Below are 20,751 nucleotides of genomic sequence, written 5' to 3'. Positions count from 1 at the left end.
AACTGAAAGTTTCAAACTGGTCGCGTCATGTGTGGTCTCTAAACGGACGCTATGGCAGAAACTTGGATGCAACTCAAAAGTAACTAGCAGTTGCAGTTTCGTTGCAGTTGCGTTTCACCGTCTGTTCTGGGCCTAAGTCAATCAGTGACCTTTCGCTTTTAGATATAAGAAATAAGAATACCAGAAAGGTCTATAAAACGTAAACAAAATATATTTATTCGTAAATAAAACAAGGAGTTAGTTTCTAAAGTCTAACATTAATAAACCTACTCATACATACAATATTTTATTTCAGTAAAGACACATATGGTTAGAAATCAACAAGAAAACTCTTTATCATTAAGTGCCTATATTTTTATTGCTATTTTACTTCTGAGAATAGCAATGTACCAAGAGCAGCTAATATAATAAATGGGGAACAAAAACAAAATTCCAACAGTAATTAAATAAGGGCAAGATATTTCGGATGTGTATAAGCCCTGAAACGGGTCTGTAAGTACGAGTACATAATACTCGTATTATAGAGTCAGTGTTTGAAAGACTTGGAATTTGTAAAATAAATGAATGGAAGAATTTGGGGGGAAAATTTTAATGCACTGAAAAGGGACGTTACTGTTTCACACAAAAAATAAAACTACCTATACATGAAATTAAATGTCATTTATTTTCACAAAAGCTACAAAATAATTATAAGTGCTATTCTTGACAATTTATTATATTAAACATTAGTAAACATTCACTGTTTAGTTTTACTGGCGGTCAAACTGCAAATAAATCCATAAAGGTTAACGGAGGGCTTAGTGTGAGTTTATATCAAATGCGCATGAAACGAGAGCAAACGAGCGCGCTTAAAAAATATATGAAAATTTTAGTTCTTGAAAGTTTCCTCTAGGGGCGCTGTACAATCCGTCATACATTTTAATAACATTTTTTACGCGCTCACTAGTGAACGCATTTGATAGAAACTCACACTCAGCCCTCTGAACGAAAATTTCATTCGGCATTAAGTTCGCCATCTGTACTCTGTTATTGTGTGCAATAGAGGAAGGAAAAATCCCATGTAATTAATTCCAATACATTTTGAAATAATACGTCAATATACCTAATAACAAATTACCGATTTGATTGCTTGATATTATATTGTGGCAAGGTGATATCTTATCACTGATTAGGGATAATGAGATATAATTTAATAATTTAGATTATTGTAATCCAGTTGCGGCTGCTTAGTCGCTTAGAGCTCCTAGTGTAGCCTGAGTCGTCGAAGGTAAGTTTCTGGAAGGGTTTTTACTATTGTAAAAACCTTACTAATTATTCCTACGATAGAGCGAAGCATTGTTCATTAGATTACCCTTTGATACGATGAAATGCAAGTAAATTACTACATATTAGTACTATCAACATATTTTACACTTCATAAAAGTACTTTTTAAATCAATTCAGTAGATTTTTTTAACACATTACTGAAAAAGGTTTTACTAAATTAAAACATTAAATTTATTTCTAGATGGCGACTCTCAACTTTATAATCTTAGCTGCAGTATGCTTAGCAGCTCAAGCATTTCCTCAAGATCCTACCCCATACAGAAACACCATTTTCGGTGATGAAAAGCTAGAAGGGGAACCTTTTCAATATATAGACGATATTGATGGCAAAAATGGACTATCCAGATCAGATGAAACAGCCAATCCCTATCGATTACCAACAACAACAAAACCTGAACACTACAATCTCCTGTGGATGGTTGAGATACCCGAAAATGTATTCTCGGGAGAAGTAGAAATCCAACTGTATGCAACTGAACCAAACGTCAACGAAATTGTCATCCATGCTCAATACTTGAACATTAATTCGATAGTGTTAAAGCTAGGTGATGATGAAATAGCGCAAACGTTCTCCTTACAGCCAGAATATGACTTCTTAAGAGTAAGCCTTACGAACGGTGTCCTGGAATATGATGCGACGTCGAATATCTTGTATAGTCTGACCATTGATTTTAATGCTCCTTTGAGAACCGACATGGCTGGTCTGTACCAGAATTGGTTCAGGAACACTGCCAATGACAGTGAAAGGTGAGCTATGTTTTTACATAATGAACTTATCTCTCAACCGTGTTATGAAACAATTTAACTGTAGACATGTTTAATGTAAAGATTTGATAAACATTTTCATGATACACTAGGAATTCATCTCTTGACTGGAAATTATTTCTCTCAATGAAAAATATTATTATGTTTACCGAATAAGCAAACGTTTATTGTTTCAGCTGGATGGCATCAACACACTTCCAAGCCACCACCGCACGCTTCGCTTTCCCTTGCTACGACGAGCCCAGTTCCAAAGCCACTTTCAACATTACCGTCAGAAGGCCCGAGGGTTTTAATAGCTGGACTGGAATGAGGCTCCAGGAAACCAGAAACAGCAATATTGCGTAACCTAATTTTCTCTCTCTCTAGCTTACCAAGTTCTAAAGATTTACAAGCGTTTGATATTAACATTACTTTACAGGGGCTACGAAGAAGACGTTTTCCACATTACTCCGATAATGCCCACCTACCTCTTGGCATTAATAGTCGCTGAATACAAAAGCCGTGAAGTTTTCAATGATGGAACCCTCGTTTACGAAGTGATTGCTAGGCCTAACGCCATTGACACAAACCAAGGAGATTATGCTTTGGAAATTGGACAAAAACTTTTGGCAGAAATGAGCGATCACACGGCCCTTGACTTCTATGATGTGCACCCTTATCTCAAGATGACACAGGGGGCCGTCCCAGACTTCCGTGCTGGAGCTATGGAGAACTGGGGATTGTTACTGTACAGGTACCTACTGAGATTTTTTGTCAAAAAAATTATTCTCTAACATTGCGTTAATAAAAACAAAATATAGGCTGGCGATTTATCAAACATTTTTCCCACCAAGATCTTACTCTATTTTTGCAAATTTTTGAACAGGGTTTACTTATTAATAATTTAAAATAATATAATTATTTAATGCTCCCTCCTGAAACATGGGTCATTCTTGTTTTAGTTGTACCAGTATGATCACTGGCATATATATTGCACTACAAAAACATCCTATATTAATGAAAGGTGTAGACTGTAGTTAACTCCCCATACCATATCATCATATCATACTTGCAATTCTCCTTACCAGGGAAGCTTATATATTATACGACGAGAACCACACAAACAGCTACTTCAAGCAGCTGATTGCTTACATCTTGTCACATGAAATCGCTCACATGTGGTTTGGTAATCTCGTCACTTGCGATTGGTGGGACGTGTTTTGGCTCAACGAAGGATTCGCCAGATATTATCAGTACTACTTAACTGATTGGGTATGTTCCATCATCAAAACTTTCTTTGGTAAAACCTAAATAACTAGAGCTCTTTCAAATAAGACGTTTTGAGCCGGGTGGTTGTCGTAAGTATGCAAGTCTGCACACTTACTGTTGGTACTTGGCAATTTTATTCCAACGCAATTAGTATCATACAATTTCCCGTGTGCGGACGACAACCGTCCGTCTCAAAACGTCTAATTTGAACTAATCACACAATTAAATGTACGCTTGAGATTAAATGGATTAAATGGAATTCAAAAGTGACGTTCCTTACTCGTATAGTCTTAGCAACTATAAAGGATGCCAAACTCGGAATAGTGATTTGAGAGCACTATTTAACGAATGTTTGTTTTAACTGTTTTATACCTTCTATAATTTGATACCCTCTTTGATCATTGTTTTTAGATTATACCTGAGATGGGTTTCGAAAAGCGTTTCATCAACGAACAAGTTCACACCTCGCTCCTCACTGACTCAGCCAATAACCCTCATCCTGTAACTAACCCTGGGGTTGTCCACGATCCAGTTCAAATAAGGGCTATGTTCTCTACGATCAGTTACAACAAAGGTGCTGCAATCATTAGACAGACTGAACATCTTCTGGGGTTCAATGTCCACAGACAAGGTTTGAGAAGATATTTAGTTGACAGGTAAATAAAACATCCTTTAATATTTTCTTTGCATTGATGAAATTTTTACAACAAGACACTATACTACAGTTAATGTAGTTCGATAATATATTTATTGCATGTACATTTGTACTACATGGAGTGGAACCTTATTAAAATTAATCTTATTCTTGTATTTTAACTTAAAGCACATAATAATAATAATGAATTACTAGGAAATTCTTATCTTCTAATTTAACGACTACTGCCTTACATCCTATTTCGCTTGACTGAGGTCCGCTTAATAGGTTAACTACCCAGACTTTTATTTATAAAAGAATGGAGAAAAAATAAAAACTAGAAAATAATAATAATAAAGTTTTGCAAGTTTATATTTATTATCCTTACGTTTTAGATCATTCAACACTGCGCAACCAATTCACTTATTCGAAGCTCTTCAAACCGAAGCTGTAGCAGCTGGTGCAATTGCTCAGTACGGAGACGACTTTAACGTCATCGACTATTACAAAACATGGACTGAACAGGCAGGACACCCAGTACTCAACGTTGAAGTTGACCACCAAACTGGTCAAATGACTATTTATCAGGTAAATAAACTAATAAGTATTTCAAGGTTAAGATCAACATAAATTTTATACACGTGAAAAATACCTTTTTTCCTTTTAGCGCCGTTTCAACATCAACAGCGGTTACTCTACAGCTACCACTAACTGGATCGTTCCCATCACGTTTGCTACGGCCAGTGACCCAGACTTCGAAGATACTAAGCCGTCTCATATCATTAGAGACGCTATCACCGTCATCGACCGCAACAGCATCGGTGATGAATGGGTAGTTTTCAACAAACAACAAGCTGGTACGGATTTTTTCTATTATAATGAGAAAGAAGAAAAAAAATAAAATAAATAATTTCTAATTTCTAACAACATTTTCGAACAGGTTTCTATCGGGTTAATTACGACGACTACACTTGGAATCTAATTGTCAATACCTTGAGAGGACCAAATAGAACTCAAATCCACGATTTGAACAGAGCCCAGGTAAGTCCAACGTTTGCCAGAAGCTTTAAGACAGTGCATGATTTTTTCCGTTTTACTTTATTTTTCTACGATTATTATGATAGCTAGTTTATAAAAACTTACTTAAACGTAATATATGGTTGTGCTGATTCCAGATTGTTAACGACGTATTCCAATTCGCCCGCTCTGGACTCATGACTTACTCCAGGGCTTTCAACATTCTCTCCTTCCTTGAGAATGAGACGGACTACACTCCATGGCTGGCTGCCATCACTGGCTTCAACTGGATCAGGAATAGGCTTGTTGGCACTACATACATCGATCGTGTTGATGTGAGTTATACTCGTACCATCAATCCGAAACCAAATTAAATACAATGCCTGGATAAAATCAATCACCTTCATCACACCAGTTTCATAACTAACCTTGACTGATCTTTCAGGAGATGATCGCGCGATGGGCAACGACAGTAATGGACCAGTTGACGTATTATCCAATTCCTGGTGAATCTTTCATGGATTCGTATCTCCGATACCAAATAGCTCCTTTCATGTGTAACCTGAACCAAACCGCTTGTCGCGAAGCTGCTGTAGCTCAGTTTGAAGATCTACGTGACAATGACAATGAGTAAGTATCACTCTTTGCTTATGACCTTATGACTCAAATATTTAATGTAAATGCAAAAGAGAGGATTTTTTTATGTATCTTTTGATAGATTTACATGCCGTTTACATTTTTTACAGTAAATGTTATCTTAATCGTGCTTAATAATTTGAACATTCAACTTATTTATACAGAGTGCCAGTTGATAGCCGAAATTGGGTCTACTGCAATGCTCTTCGTCAAGGCACGGAAGACGACTTCGAATTCCTTTGGGAACGCTTCGAGAATCACAACGTGTACTCTGAGAAGATCTTGCTGCTTCAGGTCTTAGGATGTACTCCTCATGAGGATTCACTAAATAAGTAAGGATGCTTTTATTTTAATTGGTTACAAATACTGACTGTGGATAGAACTGCTAGTGCGAATTATTAATTCAAGAGATACCTAAACGTTAAACACCTCTTTTATGGCTCTTTCAAATTAGAAGTTTTGAACCGGACGTTTGCAAGACTCCTTAAAGTACTGAATTTATTTATCCATCTCACTAGGTGCATCCCCTCAAAATGGTGTATCCTCGCTGCTTAGTTGAATAGTATCCGTATTTTTGGATCTTCGCTACAGACACCACTCAGCATGTCTGCATGGGAATAAAGAGATTCGAAAATACAGACGTTTTTGTAGGCTTAGTAGTAAGTGCTATAAGTGACTGTTTTATTTTTAGGCTCTTAGACGCAATTATTCAGCCCAACTTCATTATCCGGCCCCAAGACTACACGACGGCGTTCAGCACCGCCGTCAGCGGGAATGAAGGCAACACTCAGATTGTCCTCCGCTATATGCAGAGAAACATCACGGCTGTTGCTGTTGCGTAAGTAACAATGTTTAATCTTTATAACTAACACTAGCGGCGTACGCGTGGATCTCGTTTTACCCCTTAGTTCGTAAAATCTGTTGTTTGATATCATGTTGATAGATGGCGTTTCATGTCTTCCCCCGCATGAATATTTACAAACGTCAAATACAGTAGTTTGTCCAGCGCTGTAGACTTTAACCAATGACGATAGACGGCGCTTTTTAGACACGTCTAATCTGCGTTACAAACAATAATACCTACTGTAAAGTTTCAACAAAATCCGTTCAGTAGTTTTTGCGTGAAAGAGTAACAAACATCCAGACATCCAAACTTTCGCATTTATAATATTAGTAGGAATTTTAACAAACATTAATTTTAGAGTGTAATAGACTAGTGAGAAAGAACTACAGGAGGTTTCAGTAAAGTTTTTAACAGTATTTGTTTTTACCTAAATACATATTTATTTTGCTTGTTTCAGATTTGCACCTGCATCTGCACTTACAATCTCTGAAGATTTCACGACACCGATATCTTACATAACGCCAAGATTGAGAAATGAACTAGAAATTAAAGAGGTAACTGACATTTTATGGATTTACCTAATATCTATTACAATTTATAAATAAACTAGGGATCCGCACCGGCTTTGCATGGATGCTAAGTATATCTACATATAAACCTTCCTTTTGAATCACTCTTACTATGTAAAAAACCGCATCAAAATCTAAGTATTAATAGGGACAGACAGCGGAAAGCGACTTTGTTTTATACTATGTAATGATGATAACCCATTTGCATAGAAGTTTACAAATAAACAGTAGGTTAGTAGGTAACACCATATCTTACTCTACTTTCCTTCTCAGTTCGAAGAATGGGTCGTCGCAAGCAGAGACGAACTGGGTACCAGCTACAACTCAATCTACAATAGCATCGAGTCCACCCGCCAGTCCCTCCGATGGGCCGCAAATGTCCAGAGCGATATGGAAAACTATTTGACTGCTGGAGACGACGTGTACGAATCAAGCACAGCCCCGCCAGTCGTCATTGAGGAACCAACTACTGTCACAGCACCGCCATTGTCTGAGCCAGTGAACCCTGATTTATCAGAATCAGACTCCGCCAATACAGCTATTTTGTCAGTAGTCGTTATAGCACTCGCGGTAGCTGCAAACTTTGCTTTGTAAACTTGTGATATGATACTGTACTATAATGGTAACAAGCTTCATATCAATAATCGAATTGGAATAATGCTATAGGTAGACCGCTTAAATAAGTCTTCGCCGGCAGTAAGGTTTCCACCAAGCGGAGCGAAGTAGGGTTTTGAATAACCAATCAGATTCTCGCACTGGTTTAGACTGGTTTGCATGTGCGTTGCCCGAACGCACATTTAGATTGTCTTCTGCTCCTACATATCTACTTCGTGGTTAGTCGGTCTACCTATAGTAAAACTCCGTTAATTGATTACATTGTAAAACAACAACTGACATAGTATTAACAGTCATGAGGCGGTGGCAGATATTTAGTACTCTTGAATCATCTCTAAATATCTAATTTAAGATTGCGTATTTATAAGAAATAAATATTTTTTAAAGAAATGGTGTTACTTTTATAAATATCCTTAACTATTCCTAAATAACTGGGCCATGAGGGCCAGAACATAAAAATACAGTAAAAAATTGTTTTATAGTATGAAAGTTCGATCTTATGATAATAATAATAATAATAATAAAATGTTTATCGCCATTAAATCAATGTACAGAGTATTCTTATGACTAGCGGCTTCTGCACTAAGCATAGCTTGTGTCGCAGGAGCCTTTTAGTTTTTACAATATCTTTACTTTGGGGTCTGAGAACACACAAGTCAGGCAATTTATTGCTATAAGAAATTAAGATTAAAACATAATAATAATGGTATTAGTCTCTATTAAAGGATGACAAGTAAAATTACATCTTAAGTAATTATGTAGGTAGGTATAGGTATATAATTAAAATCTATTTATTATTCTTATTAATAGCTAACAAAATATGTAAATTTAGTTGTGTGTGTGTGTGTGTGTGTGTGTGTGTGTGTGTGTGTGTGTGTGTGTGTGTGTGTGTGTGTGTGTGTGTGTGTGTGTGTGTGTGTGTGTGTGTGTGTGTGTGTGTGTGTGTGTGTGTGTGTGTGTGTGTGTGTGTGTGTGTGTGTGTGTGTGTGTGTGTGTGTGTGTGTGTGTGTGTGTGTGTGTGTGTGTGTGTGTGTGTGTGTGTGTGTGTGTGTGTGTGTGTGTGTGTGTGTGTGTGTGTGTGTGTGTGTGTGTGTGTGTGTGTGTGTGTGTGTGTGTGTGTGTGTGTGTGTGTGTGTGTGTGTGTGTGTGTGTGTGTGTGTGTGTGTGTGTGTGTGATAGAGGTTTCTTAGTCTTTAAGTAAGAAGGCATTCTGTGTCCGGGTAATCAAGGTTTTTAAGCCAAGATTCTATTTCAAGTTTGGCCTGGCGAGTTGTCAATGTTTTAATTTTTAATTTGCGGCAGATTTTATTGTATAAAAACGGTAACAGAGAAGTAGGGTGACGTTTGGCAAATTTTGTGCGTACTGTTGGGACCGGGATCTTGAAGACTCGTTGCTTACACAGCTTTTCGTATTCAGGAGACTTGAGGGTGATAGTGTGCATGCCAGTGGCAGCCCGTAGTATGAACAGCTGACGGACTCTCAAGACTCCTGCATCTGAATATAGCCGATCTGTATTGTACTTGAAAGGTTTATTTAGCATTACTTTGAGAACTGCCCTTTGGGCTCTTTCGAGCTCGATCATTAAGTACTTAGCAGCTCCTCCCCAAACTCTTATACAGTACATCAGTAAGGATTGGCAAAGGGTCTTATATACTAACAGCAGAATTTCCTTTGAACTGAAAATGTTGTTAGTAATCATCTAAAAATATCAACTTCAAGAGTAAAAATAGTTACTTCAACCAAGAATTTTGAAGAACAAGAAAGGAAAATATGACTTGAACATTTTGATCAGAATGATTGCATCAACTTTTTTTTGACGTCCGTTTTTAACTGGTCGATGGGGACGGCCAGTGGGTTATGTGGGACTATTTTTTTTTTTTGCTTCAGTGTCGTGTATACTACCTACTACTACTCCTGAGATGGGCGTTGTTTTACAAAACCACACCTGTATATTGGTAAAATATGTTCAATAAAATAAATTTAATAAATTAAATTGTTGTATGATTTTTATTATTATGGAGCTTGCACAGGTAATTCCCACTATCACTATCTCTATCTTCTTTTAAACTAGATCACATCAATACTTTTAATACCTTCTCTACCTACTAGACAAAAATATTCGTAGCTCTATCTGAAAGTGCATTTTGATTTTTAAAACTCTCTATGTTCTTCCTTCCTCAATCGCCTTATTAAGACCCATAGTTATTTTGAAATGTTATGTTTTTTCAACATTCAGTATCTACAAATGAATAAAATGGAATCGTTGGAAAGCAAAAAAATTAATACCAATTTGTTGTTTTGCATCATGGATTGCGGCTTGATTGTACCTTTTGATAAAATGACGAATTCCTATAATTTATAATATTAACCTTAGATAGATATCAGTGATTGCGATAATGTGATAACTTACATTAAATACTCGTACATTATTTTTTGCGAGGAGTGGTTGATTGTACCGGTGTCTGGTAGTGTCGTCGGGGCTTTCCAACGTTGAGGTACGTATAGGTTTTTTATATACCCATTCTTATAAGTTAAAGCATACAAGAATGCGTGGTAAATTCAGTGAACTGCTCCTGAATTAAATGTACCTACTACTGCTTTTTCTATTTATTTATCTTAACCGGCAGACAGTGGGGACTGAGTTTGTTGCGGCGCTTCTTCTCAGCACTTGCCAAATGTTGGTCTCGAAGCGCTGGTAGGGTATAAAGATTATGAGACATGTAGAGGCTCCTTAAGAGCAAAATGACGATTTGTAAGAACTATTAATAAATAGTATGTTTAGACTAATAAGTCTAAACATATAAAGAAATTTTGACTTTGACTTTGACTAGAGCATCTCCAATATTTAAACATAAAAAAATTGCATCAACATTTGGGTTGTTTTTAATATTACAAACGTCTGTTATTTTAATTAACAAGCGCTTATAAGTAATGAAAAGCCTGCAAAATTCAATGGAAATGTTTATGTAATATACCTAAAACAACATTATATACCTAAGCCAGTACATTGTGTAAATAATATTGTAGAAGAATACTCATAGATAGGTATAGTAACTCCAATATTTTGAATTTTAATATAGGTATTTTCAAAGTAAACGTTATAATATTTATATAAACTTTTACTCACGAAGTATTTAACTAAATTTACAGATGGCGACCATTACCTTCATATTACTTGCCGCAGTATGCATTGCTGCTCAAGCATTTCCCCAGAATCCTCTGCCATACAAAAACACTATCTTCGGCGATGAGAAACTAAAGGGAGAACCTTTTGAAAATATTGATGATTTCTCTATTCTCACTCAACTATCAAGGTCCGATGGAAACAGTCCCTATAGACTGCCTACTACGACTAAACCTACACACTACAACTTACTGTGGATGATCGAAATCCCCGAAAACGTCTTCTCGGGTGAGGTGCAAATCTTACTACACGCAACTCAAGTAGATGTCAACGAAGTCGTCATCCATGCTCAAGATCTGAATATTGAGTCCGTAACATTGAGATTAGGAAACTCTGAGGTACCCGTAACGTTCTCTTTGGAGCCAGAATACGACTTCTTGAGAGTTCATCTTACGGACACCACACTTGCATATAGCATGACGACTAATGTCATTTATTCGCTTAGTATTGCTTTTAATGCTCCTTTGAGAAACGATATGGCCGGTCTTTATCAACACTGGTTTAGAAACAGCGCCAGTGACGCTGTCAAGTAAGTAATTTGGTACTAACTTTATTTTATGATTTCTTGAATATTGTTATTGCATGTTGAATATTGTTTAATCGTCATCACCATATCTTAATACAATCCGCGTGAAGTGCTCTCTTAAGAGTGGACGATGGAGTAGCGGTTGTACAGTGGGCCACAGAACCGGCTACGCATTTCCTTTTTAGGGTTCCGTAGCCAAATGGCAAAAAACGGAAGCCTTATAGATTCGTCATGTCTGTCTGTCCATCTGTCCGTCCGTATGTCACAACCATTTTTTTTCTCTCGCTCTCATCAAAATGGTGATTTTTGCGATAGAACGAGACGACATGACTGGAAATGGGTAACTGGGACTGTGGCCAATAGTACCTACCCTTCATCCTTGAAGTAAAGATTTCAAGATACAGAATACTGACAGCTGGGGGCGTAGTGCGAGTTTACATCAAACGTCGTCACTGGTGAGCGCGTAAAAAATGACTTTAATGTATGACGGATTGTACAGCGCCCCTAACGGAAATTTTCAAGAACTAATATTCATATTATTTTTTAATGCGCTCACTAAGGAAGTTTGATGTAAACTCACACTAAGCCCTCTGGTGAGAATATTGAACATGGTCACCGTCTACTCACGGACATTGCCCGCGGGCGGCGTGACCGGAGGGAGCGGCGAGCGTTCGGCGAACGAACGAGCAATGTTCGGTTCGCGAGCGAACATCTAAGAAGACGATCCTGACGCACTCTCTTCAACGACTTTGCACAAAACGGTCTCGATAACATTGTAAATTTATACCGAATAGATAATTAATTTCATACAGTCCACTCTTTTCATTTATAAACTTCCACTACACTCACTATCGAAGTAACAGTCACAGTTATGTTTTGTTTTCAGTTGGATGGCTTCTTCCCAGTTTGCAGCTACGTCAGCTCGCTTCGCTTTTCCTTGCTACGATGAGCCAAGCTTCAAAGCCACCTTCAGCGTCACAGTCCGGAGGCCCACAGCTTCCCGAAGTTGGTCTGGCATGAGACTGCAGCAGACCGTTACCACGAATATAACGTAAATATGTATATTTTTGTTATGATTTCATTGAGCGAATGAAATCAAATTCCATTGTCATTCAAATGATGTAAGCAAAATTAATACAACAATGTACTAAATAGTCGCACCAAAATAAGTACAAAATGTTTCCTTTGAAAACTTTTAACCTTCTAAAAATCACAGTTATGATGCTGCAAGGATGTGAGAAGTCTGTTTACAGAATATCTGTATTACCTGTTCGCGCTAAGTTTGCCGTTCCGTGGAATGCGCGTCCCCTCTCCCAACCGCGATTAAACGCAATTAGTTAGTGATTAAACGCAATTAATGTGTCTTATTTTACGCAAATACCCAATTTTTATCAATATTAATAAATAAAAAATATTTTAAATAATAGTTTGTTATAGTTATAGACGATTCCCTTCGAGTGACGTCATATCGCCAGCGACAAACTTAAAGCGAACGGATAGTATGTTTTATTTCCTGTTATATAACCGACTTAAAAAAGAAGGAGGTTCTTAATTCGAGTGTGTTTTTTAAATTATTCACAGAGGCTACGAAGATGACGTTTTCTATATCTCACCAACGATGTCAACTTACCTTCTGGCTATAATAGTCGCAGACTACTCTAGTATAACACTATATGAAGGTGAAAACCTAATGTACGAGGTTATAGCCAGACCCGGTGCTATAGAATCTGACCAAGGGAGTTACGCTTTTCAAGTTGGACAGGACCTTCTAGCCGCAATGAGCGACTACACGGCTTTGGACTTCTATGATGTCCATCCGTATGTTAAGATGACACACGCAGCTCTTCCAGATTTCTCTGATGGAGCTATGGAAAACTGGGGACTTCTGACCTACAGGTAATAGTAGTAGTATGTTATTTTATTATACAAATATGCAGTTAGGGTGATTACTATAGTAATTGGCCTATTCATAGTTATTGGCATATTGGATTGTTAATAAGTAAGAGACAAAAATATTTACTACATTGGATTGCGTATTGCTCAGAAAAAATATTTGTCTCTTTTCCTCTCTTAATAACTTCCATTAGGCTTGTTTCTTTTCATTTTAGGCAAGTTGGCCAATAACTATGTATTGGCTAATTACTATAGCGATCACCCTATTTTTAATTTCAAACAAATTGTTCATGAACTCCTGGTCAAAATCAACATCTTGACTTCAATATGCCAATTAATTTATCTTAAATTATGTGACACAGTAATCATATTTTATGAATTACCTACCTGTAATTATCTTTCTAACAGGGAAGCGTACCTAATGTACGACGAACAACACACAAACAGTCACTCAAAGCAAATAATAGCCTACATAATTTCCCACGAAATAGTCCACATGTGGTTTGGTAACCTCGTCACTTGTGACTGGTGGGACGCTTTGTGGCTCAACGAAGGTTTCGCTAGATACTATCAGTACTACTTGACTGAATGGGTAAGACATTTTTATGTTTATTTTAATATTATTAAATAGGGATAAAAGAAAGAGTTTGAATTAAGTTATATATGTCACCGTAAAATTGTGAATTCCGTCAGATTATAATCTGACGTATTTAAATTACAATCTAACCTAACCTAACCCACTGTTAGTTTACAATCTAACGCGTTATATTATAAACTGACAGAGTTCACAATTTCACGTTGACATATAATATTATATATTAAGTCCGTCGGTTAACTTATCAAAAAATACTCTACGCGTATTTATCACTTTTTCAAACTAATGAAAGTTGAAAGAGATAACGCACGCCAAAATTCATAAGAAGAGGCCCGAGACGTCAAGGCGTGCTTAAAAGTGGGTTACCTACACCATATCGAATTACAAATGATCGAAAATTAAAATATCGAACACGTTTCATCGAACGATCAAAATATCGAACGATCAAAATATCGAATGCTCAAAATATCGAACGTTCAGAATATCGAATTTACAAATGATCGAACGATCAAAATATCGAATGATTAAAATATCGAAAAACCAACATAGAGGTTTTAATTAAATGTCATACGATTAATGTAAATAAAACATAAATTCTTAAAAACATTTTTTTTATTTCCCACTTTTGGGTACCATAGTCAACAAGGAACCCTTACCTCGATATTTTGATCGTTCGATCATTTGTAAATTCGATATTCTGAACGTTCGATATTTTGAGCATTCGATATTTTGATCGTTCGATATTCTGATCGTTCGATGAAACGTGTTCGATATTTTGATTTTCGATCATTTGTAATTCGATATGGTGTAGGTAACCCCTTAAAAGTGTAGCACTTTGTGACCTCGCCCGGAACTTCAACGCATCATATCTTCGTAATGACTTTGACAAATAAAAATATACTTGCACGTACAATATTTCTGATAATGTAATTGATGGACTGAAAGTTTTTTAGGAAGCTAGCCTATTCTGTTTATAAAACAAAAGGTATATTTTTAATCTAGGTCGAACCTGAAATGGGTCTTGGGAGCCGTTTCATCAACGAACAGGTCCATACCTCGATGCTCACTGATTCCGCTGATAACCCTCATCCATTAACCAACCCTGGAATTGCCGATCCCGTTCAAGTGAGATCTATGTTCTCCGCAATCAGTTACAACAAAGGAGCTGCAATAATTAGACAAACTGACCATCTTTTGGGGTTCACTGTTCATAGGGATGGCTTAAGAAGATATTTGAATTCACGGTATGTAAATATTACACATAAATTGTATATTTTTAGTTTTAAATAAACTGCCTAAGGCGGGAATCGAACCCACGACCTTCCACGGCCTTCGGCAGTTCGATTATTTCAAGTTTTTTTTTTTGAGCGGCTATTCTGGTTCTATGAAGTCCCAGTATCACTGCGACCCGTACCGATCTATTGTGATCGCCACTATTTTCCTTACAGTTCGCCTCCGAGTCCTGCATCCATTAGGTAGTGCAGTATCTTTTGGGGGCGATATGTTTTACATCTTGTGGGCTTAGGATGTATTTGCCTAGATGTAAGCAAGTTGTTTATTTGAAATTTAATTTTCTTGAGAAGCGATTCTAATCGCAAATAATAGTTTAAGAATAAATAAGTATTATGTCATTTTAAACTGTTACGTTCGTACATACAGTAGGTTTTTAATGGCAATATGGATCAAATTCCTGTAAATTGTTTGACCAAGACATTAAAACTAAGATTGTTCTAGGTCCTTTAACACTGCTCTGCCTACCCATCTTTTCCAAGCTCTGCAAAACGAGGCTGTGGCTACTGGTTCAATTGCTCAGTACGGAGAAGGATTCAATGTTATTGATTACTATAGAACTTGGACTGAACAGCCAGGACATCCCGTACTTAACGTTCAAGTTGACCACCAAACTGGTCAGATGATTATCTATCAGGTAATATTATTATTTTTCGTTTTTGTGTCGGCGCAAATGGGCCACCGACCACAGCCACCGGTGGCCAACCACGCGACTTAACACACTTTTTAATATATTTTGTATAGACTTAATATTTAAACTAAAACCCCAATATGTGTTGTAGGTATACTGTGAATGTCTTAAATGTGTATTGCTGTTGGTGTACCTTTATCAATAAATCAATAAATAGACGCGCCGCACACGTGTATCCGGTGGCGGCCACTCGCTACATTAGTGTCCGCGACTCGCCACCAGTGGTCACTACGTGCCACACAAAACGCCGACACCCGCCACTGTCGCACTGCTTCACCCTCCGCTAGAGATGTGCTGGATTAAAATATTAAGCGGGTTATAAAATGTAACGGCTTCCAGATACCGGTGGCTGTCGCTTGCTTCTGACACTCTTAGAAATGTAGCTGTAGCGCTCGACAGTCACCAGTGGCTGTGATCGGTGGCCCATTTGCACCGAGCCTTATTGATGTACATTATGTTACATAATTTTATACTATTATTTACTTCAATAGCGCCGCTTCAACATCAACAGCGGTTACTCTACAACTAACACTAACTGGATAGTTCCCATCACGTTTGCTACGGCCAGTAACCCAGACTTTCAAGATACTAAGCCATCTCATATCATCAGAGACGCTATCACCGTCATCAACCGCAACAGCATCGGCGATGAGTGGGTTATTTTCAACAAACAACAAACTGGTACGAATTCGTGTTTATCAAAATCAAATCAAATCAAATAAAATAATGTAGTATAGTATAGAACATACCAAAGATCTATTCCAGTGAATATTAATCTTAATTTCTTTGCATAGGTTTCTACCGAGTCAATTACGATGACTACACATGGAACCTTATTGTCATGGCCTTGAGGGGATTGAGTAGAACCCAAATCCACGAGCACAATAGAGCTCAGGTATTTAAGTCACATTCATCTGTTTTCCGAATATAATTTTCAATGGTCGCCTCCAGCATCTAAAATTAAGGCAAGAGATTTATGTTCATTTCTATCGCTTATTGTTGTAGATTATAAACGACGTGTTTCAATTTGCTCGATCTGGAATCATGAACTACTATAGAGCTTTCAACATCATATCCTTCCTCGAAAATGAGACCGAATACACACCATGGGTGGCTGCTATCACTGGCTTCAACTGGATAAGAAATAGACTTGTTGGTTCCTCGTACCTTGACCGGCTTGATGTGAGTATATGTCAAAACATTATCTTATTTAAACACTAGCGGCCGCCCGCGACTTCGTACGCGTGGATCCCGTTTTACCCCCTTCATCTATCTTACGCGGCTTAGATTTTTCCATACAAATGTTTATTTCCTGCTAACTCCCGTTCCCGTGGGAATTTTGCAATATCCTGTTGTAAATAAGCTTTAAGTTTAATAAGACACCTGCATGCCAAATTTCAAGCGTCTAACTTAAGCGGTTTAGATTTTTCATACAAAAAGATTTTCCCGCTAATTCCCGTTCCCGTGGGAATTCCTAAGTATACTATAACCTGCCCAGGAGTATGAAGAATAATTGTACCAAGTTTCGTTAAAATCCGTAGAGTAGTTTTTGTTTCTATAAGGAACATACAGATATCCAGACATACAGACAGACAAAAATTTTACTGATTGCATTTTAGGCATCAGTATCGATCACTAAATCACCCCCTGATAGTTATTTTGAAAATATATTTCATGTACAGAATTAATGTCGCTACTACACTCAACGACAAGATTTTCTTCTGACACAATCATGGCACCCCAACAATATTGGTGTTATTAATAGTAGTAATATTGTCATATGCCAATGTTCAGCAATGGACGTCCTGTGGCTGAAATGACGATGAATTATCTATTTCTTCAGGAAATGATCGTGCGATGGGCTACCGCAGTGATGAATCACCTGACTTACTATCCGATTCCTAACGAATCGTTCATGCAGTCGTACTTGCGTTACCAGCTAGCGCCATTCATGTGCAACTTAAACCAACTCGGTTGTCGCGAAATCGCTGTTCTTCAGTTTCAAGCATTGCGCCAATCTGGCACAGAGTATGTATCTCTTAAATTATTTCATTATTACATAAATCAACTATGGAAAAACATGCCAGTGATTAACAAAGTCAAATTCTAGAGCGTAGATAATTTATTACAAAACATTTGATTAAACTAACTTATAAAATGGATAAAATACTTTAACACCACGTGCTTTTTCAATACAACGCCATGTAGTATTCAAAATAGATAAACTTATTACTTTTTTTTATGCTAGACAAGGCAAGTATTTGACCGCAATCGCACCTGGTGTTAAGTGAGATGCAGTCTAGGATGGTACATATCTGCCCTGTAAGTGCCTATTCACTCTCGCCTTGAAAACGATTGATATCAAATGACATATTTGCGGGCTCGAACAGCATTAAAGTAAAACTTATACATACCAAATAATCAGCAGTTTATACCTCCTGAATAAACTTTTGGTGTAATAATTATTTGGTATTATCACTTTAATTTTCTAGAGTTCCAGTGGATAGCCGTAACTGGGTCTACTGCAATGCCCTCCGACAAGGAACTGAAGAGGACTTTGAATTCCTATGGGAACGATTCTTAAATCACAACGTATACACTGAGAAAATCCTGCTGCTTCAATCTTTAGGGTGCACTCCACATGAGAGTTCTCTGATCAAGTAAGTTAAACCATATGAATGCACGTTGCTTTAAAATCTTGATGCATCTAGAAGGGATGCTAATCCTACTTCCTATCCTACTTCCTACTTAAAATATTATGATTGAGAAATTTTCTATGGATGTCTGGATGTTTGTTACTCTTTCACGCAAAACCTACTGAAAGGATTTTGGTGAAACTTTACAGCATTATTGTTTATAACCCAGAATAACATATAGGCTATAATTTATGACGATCTATGACAAACTGAATTTCACGTGGGTGAAGCCGCGGGCAAAAGCTAGTTCAATATAAAATGTGAAGTGAAAATCTCTCTTCTTCTTGAATTTTAATCAACTTGTAATTAATATCGACCAAGTTCTGTGTTAAAAGTATCATTTTTTTTTTAACTTTGGTTATCAAGAGGTCTTCATTAGCTTTTATTTATATCAATGGCATGTTCTTCAGGCTGCTTGACGCAATAATCGAGGACAACTTCATCGTGCGACCACAAGACTACACTGCAGCCTTCAGTGCCGCAGTTAATGGGAATGAAGGCAACACTCAGATTGTGCTCCGCTACATTCAAAGGAACGTCACTGCAGTTGCTCTTGCGTAAGTGTCTTATTTTTCAGCAAATATAACATAGACAACACAATTTCAATGGTCCAATTAAACTTAACCGACATATTATTTATTTTAATTTTATTTTATTGTCAGGAAAACTAACAGCATTCTATAAAGGTCTTAGTCGGCCGTTTGGTGTAGTGGTTCGAGACGGACTACTATTCCGGAGGTAGCGGATTCGATTCCCGCACAGTACAAACATTTGTGTGCATGAACATATTTATTTGTATTGGACTGGGTGTATTCTATGTATAATAAGTATGTATTTACAAAAAAAAAGTATTTAAGTATGTTTATATCCGTTGTCTAGTGCCCATAGTACAAGCTTTGCTTAGTTTGGGACTAGAAGCGCAGTGTAAAATGTCCAAGGATATTTATTTATTTATTATTTATTATAACACACATAGAGTTACCAATTAAACTTCACATTTGCCAAAAGAGTTTTCACAAATAGTTCTTACATTGGAATTATTAACGCCATCTTAATAATTACGTTTATTCCAGTGACATGAATCAATCTTATTGCTCAAAAATTTAATTCGAGACATATGAAACCAAAAGTTGTTATTAACGAGTTATTATTAGACTTTTTAAAACGTCTTCAACATTAAATATTTATTTTTTTTGTTTCTAGATTTGGCTCCACTTTGACACCAATAAATTATGTTACTCCTCTGTCTTACATCTCATCAAGACTGAGGAATATTCTACAAATTGAAGAGGTAAATAACAATTTAAACTTGATTATGCACTTTTCTTATTTAAATTTTCATTATCATAACTTATTTTCAGTGCTAAGTTCTATCTAAGTATGGGCCAACGCTTGATAATAGTAACAACGATGTCTACAATAGTGTAAATCATGACATATTTTTGCTTTCAGTATGAAAACTGGGTCGTCGCTAACAGAGAAGAGTTTGGTACAAGCTACAACTCTATTTACAGCGGCATAGAGTCCACCCGCCAGTCGCTACAGTGGGCCGCCGACGTCCAAAATGACATAGAGTATTACTTAAATGAGGGTGATGAGACATACCAGACCAGTACGTCTGCTCCGGTCGTCCCTGAGGAACCAGTTACGGTCACGGCGCCGCAGTTGGTAGAGCCAACCACTCCCGAGTTGCCGGTTGTTGAGACCGATGAACCTACAACCGTTATTGATGAACTTATCAGCACTGATGAACCAACGACCACTGATGAACCAACCGTTACTGATGATCCAGCCGTTACCAATGATTCAGCCATTACCGATGATTCAGCCGTTACCGACGAACCGTCATCGGATGCAACGACGCCTTTAATAGAAACAACGACTCCGGAATCAGATTCAGCTAACACAGCATTTTTGTCAATGTTTATCATCACCATTGCTATAATATTAAACGTAACTTTGTAAACATTTTTCATTCCTAAGTAGTAAGCTAATATTATAATAAGATCAGGCAGTGACAACAATTCGAGCTTCAGTTGTGGTATGTAGTGTATTTTTGGCAAATGGTGTTTCAGTGATAAAAATCAATGGATATTGTTTACCTTAGATTTAAAACTGAATGTATCTGAATACATATAAGTAAGTTAACAATTTGTTACTGGTTGTGTGTTTTTTTTTATATAAAAGTTAATGTAGAGTTGCCCCTATTAGTCGATAGCCT

At 37.1% G+C, this 20,751-nt stretch overlaps 2 protein-coding genes across 2 annotated transcripts; both read left to right on the top strand.

The window, feature by feature from the left end:
• The first annotated feature begins 1,169 nt into the window (after nt 1-1,169).
• On the top strand, nt 1,170-8,044 carry LOC135074021 (membrane alanyl aminopeptidase-like). The gene is made up of 15 exons (XM_063968325.1): nt 1,170-1,267; nt 1,508-2,073; nt 2,268-2,432; nt 2,510-2,824; nt 3,159-3,342; nt 3,751-3,995; nt 4,369-4,561; nt 4,641-4,830; nt 4,914-5,014; nt 5,149-5,325; nt 5,436-5,620; nt 5,791-5,958; nt 6,318-6,464; nt 6,928-7,024; nt 7,313-8,044. The coding sequence occupies exons 2-15, from the start codon at nt 1,508-1,510 to the stop codon at nt 7,631-7,633; spliced, it is 3,054 nt and encodes a 1,017-aa protein (XP_063824395.1). The 5' UTR covers nt 1,170-1,267; the 3' UTR covers nt 7,634-8,044.
• A 2,011-nt stretch (nt 8,045-10,055) lies between these two features.
• Nucleotides 10,056-20,691, top strand: LOC135074017 (membrane alanyl aminopeptidase-like). The gene is made up of 15 exons (XM_063968323.1): nt 10,056-10,150; nt 10,806-11,368; nt 12,252-12,416; nt 12,947-13,261; nt 13,667-13,850; nt 14,856-15,097; nt 15,588-15,780; nt 16,326-16,515; nt 16,629-16,729; nt 16,840-17,016; nt 17,678-17,862; nt 18,327-18,494; nt 18,941-19,087; nt 19,734-19,821; nt 19,983-20,691. Exons 2-15 carry the CDS (start codon nt 10,806-10,808, stop codon nt 20,493-20,495), a joined length of 3,231 nt encoding a protein of 1,076 aa, XP_063824393.1. The 5' UTR covers nt 10,056-10,150; the 3' UTR covers nt 20,496-20,691.
• The last annotated feature ends 60 nt before the right edge of the window (nt 20,692-20,751 follow it).

The sequence above is a fragment of the Ostrinia nubilalis genome, chromosome 8, assembly GCF_963855985.1.
Source record: "Ostrinia nubilalis chromosome 8, ilOstNubi1.1, whole genome shotgun sequence".
Taxonomy (NCBI): Eukaryota; Metazoa; Arthropoda; class Insecta; order Lepidoptera; family Crambidae; genus Ostrinia; species Ostrinia nubilalis.
This window is presented reverse-complemented; position numbering and strand designations above follow the sequence as displayed.

Excerpts from the sequence above, each read along its gene's own strand:
- LOC135074021 (XM_063968325.1), top strand. The coding sequence starts at position 1,508 with ATGGCGACTCTCAACTTTATAATCTTAGCTGCAGTATGCTTAGCAGCT. Across the intron at positions 2,074-2,267 it reads ACTGCCAATGACAGTGAAAG|CTGGATGGCATCAACACACT; the intron begins GTGAGCTATGTT and ends TTATTGTTTCAG. Across the intron at positions 4,831-4,913 it reads TTTCAACAAACAACAAGCTG|GTTTCTATCGGGTTAATTAC; the intron begins GTACGGATTTTT and ends ATTTTCGAACAG.
- LOC135074017 (XM_063968323.1), top strand. The coding sequence starts at position 10,806 with ATGGCGACCATTACCTTCATATTACTTGCCGCAGTATGCATTGCTGCT. Across the intron at positions 16,730-16,839 it reads ACGAGCACAATAGAGCTCAG|ATTATAAACGACGTGTTTCA; the intron begins GTATTTAAGTCA and ends TTATTGTTGTAG. Across the intron at positions 18,495-18,940 it reads CATGAGAGTTCTCTGATCAA|GCTGCTTGACGCAATAATCG; the intron begins GTAAGTTAAACC and ends CATGTTCTTCAG.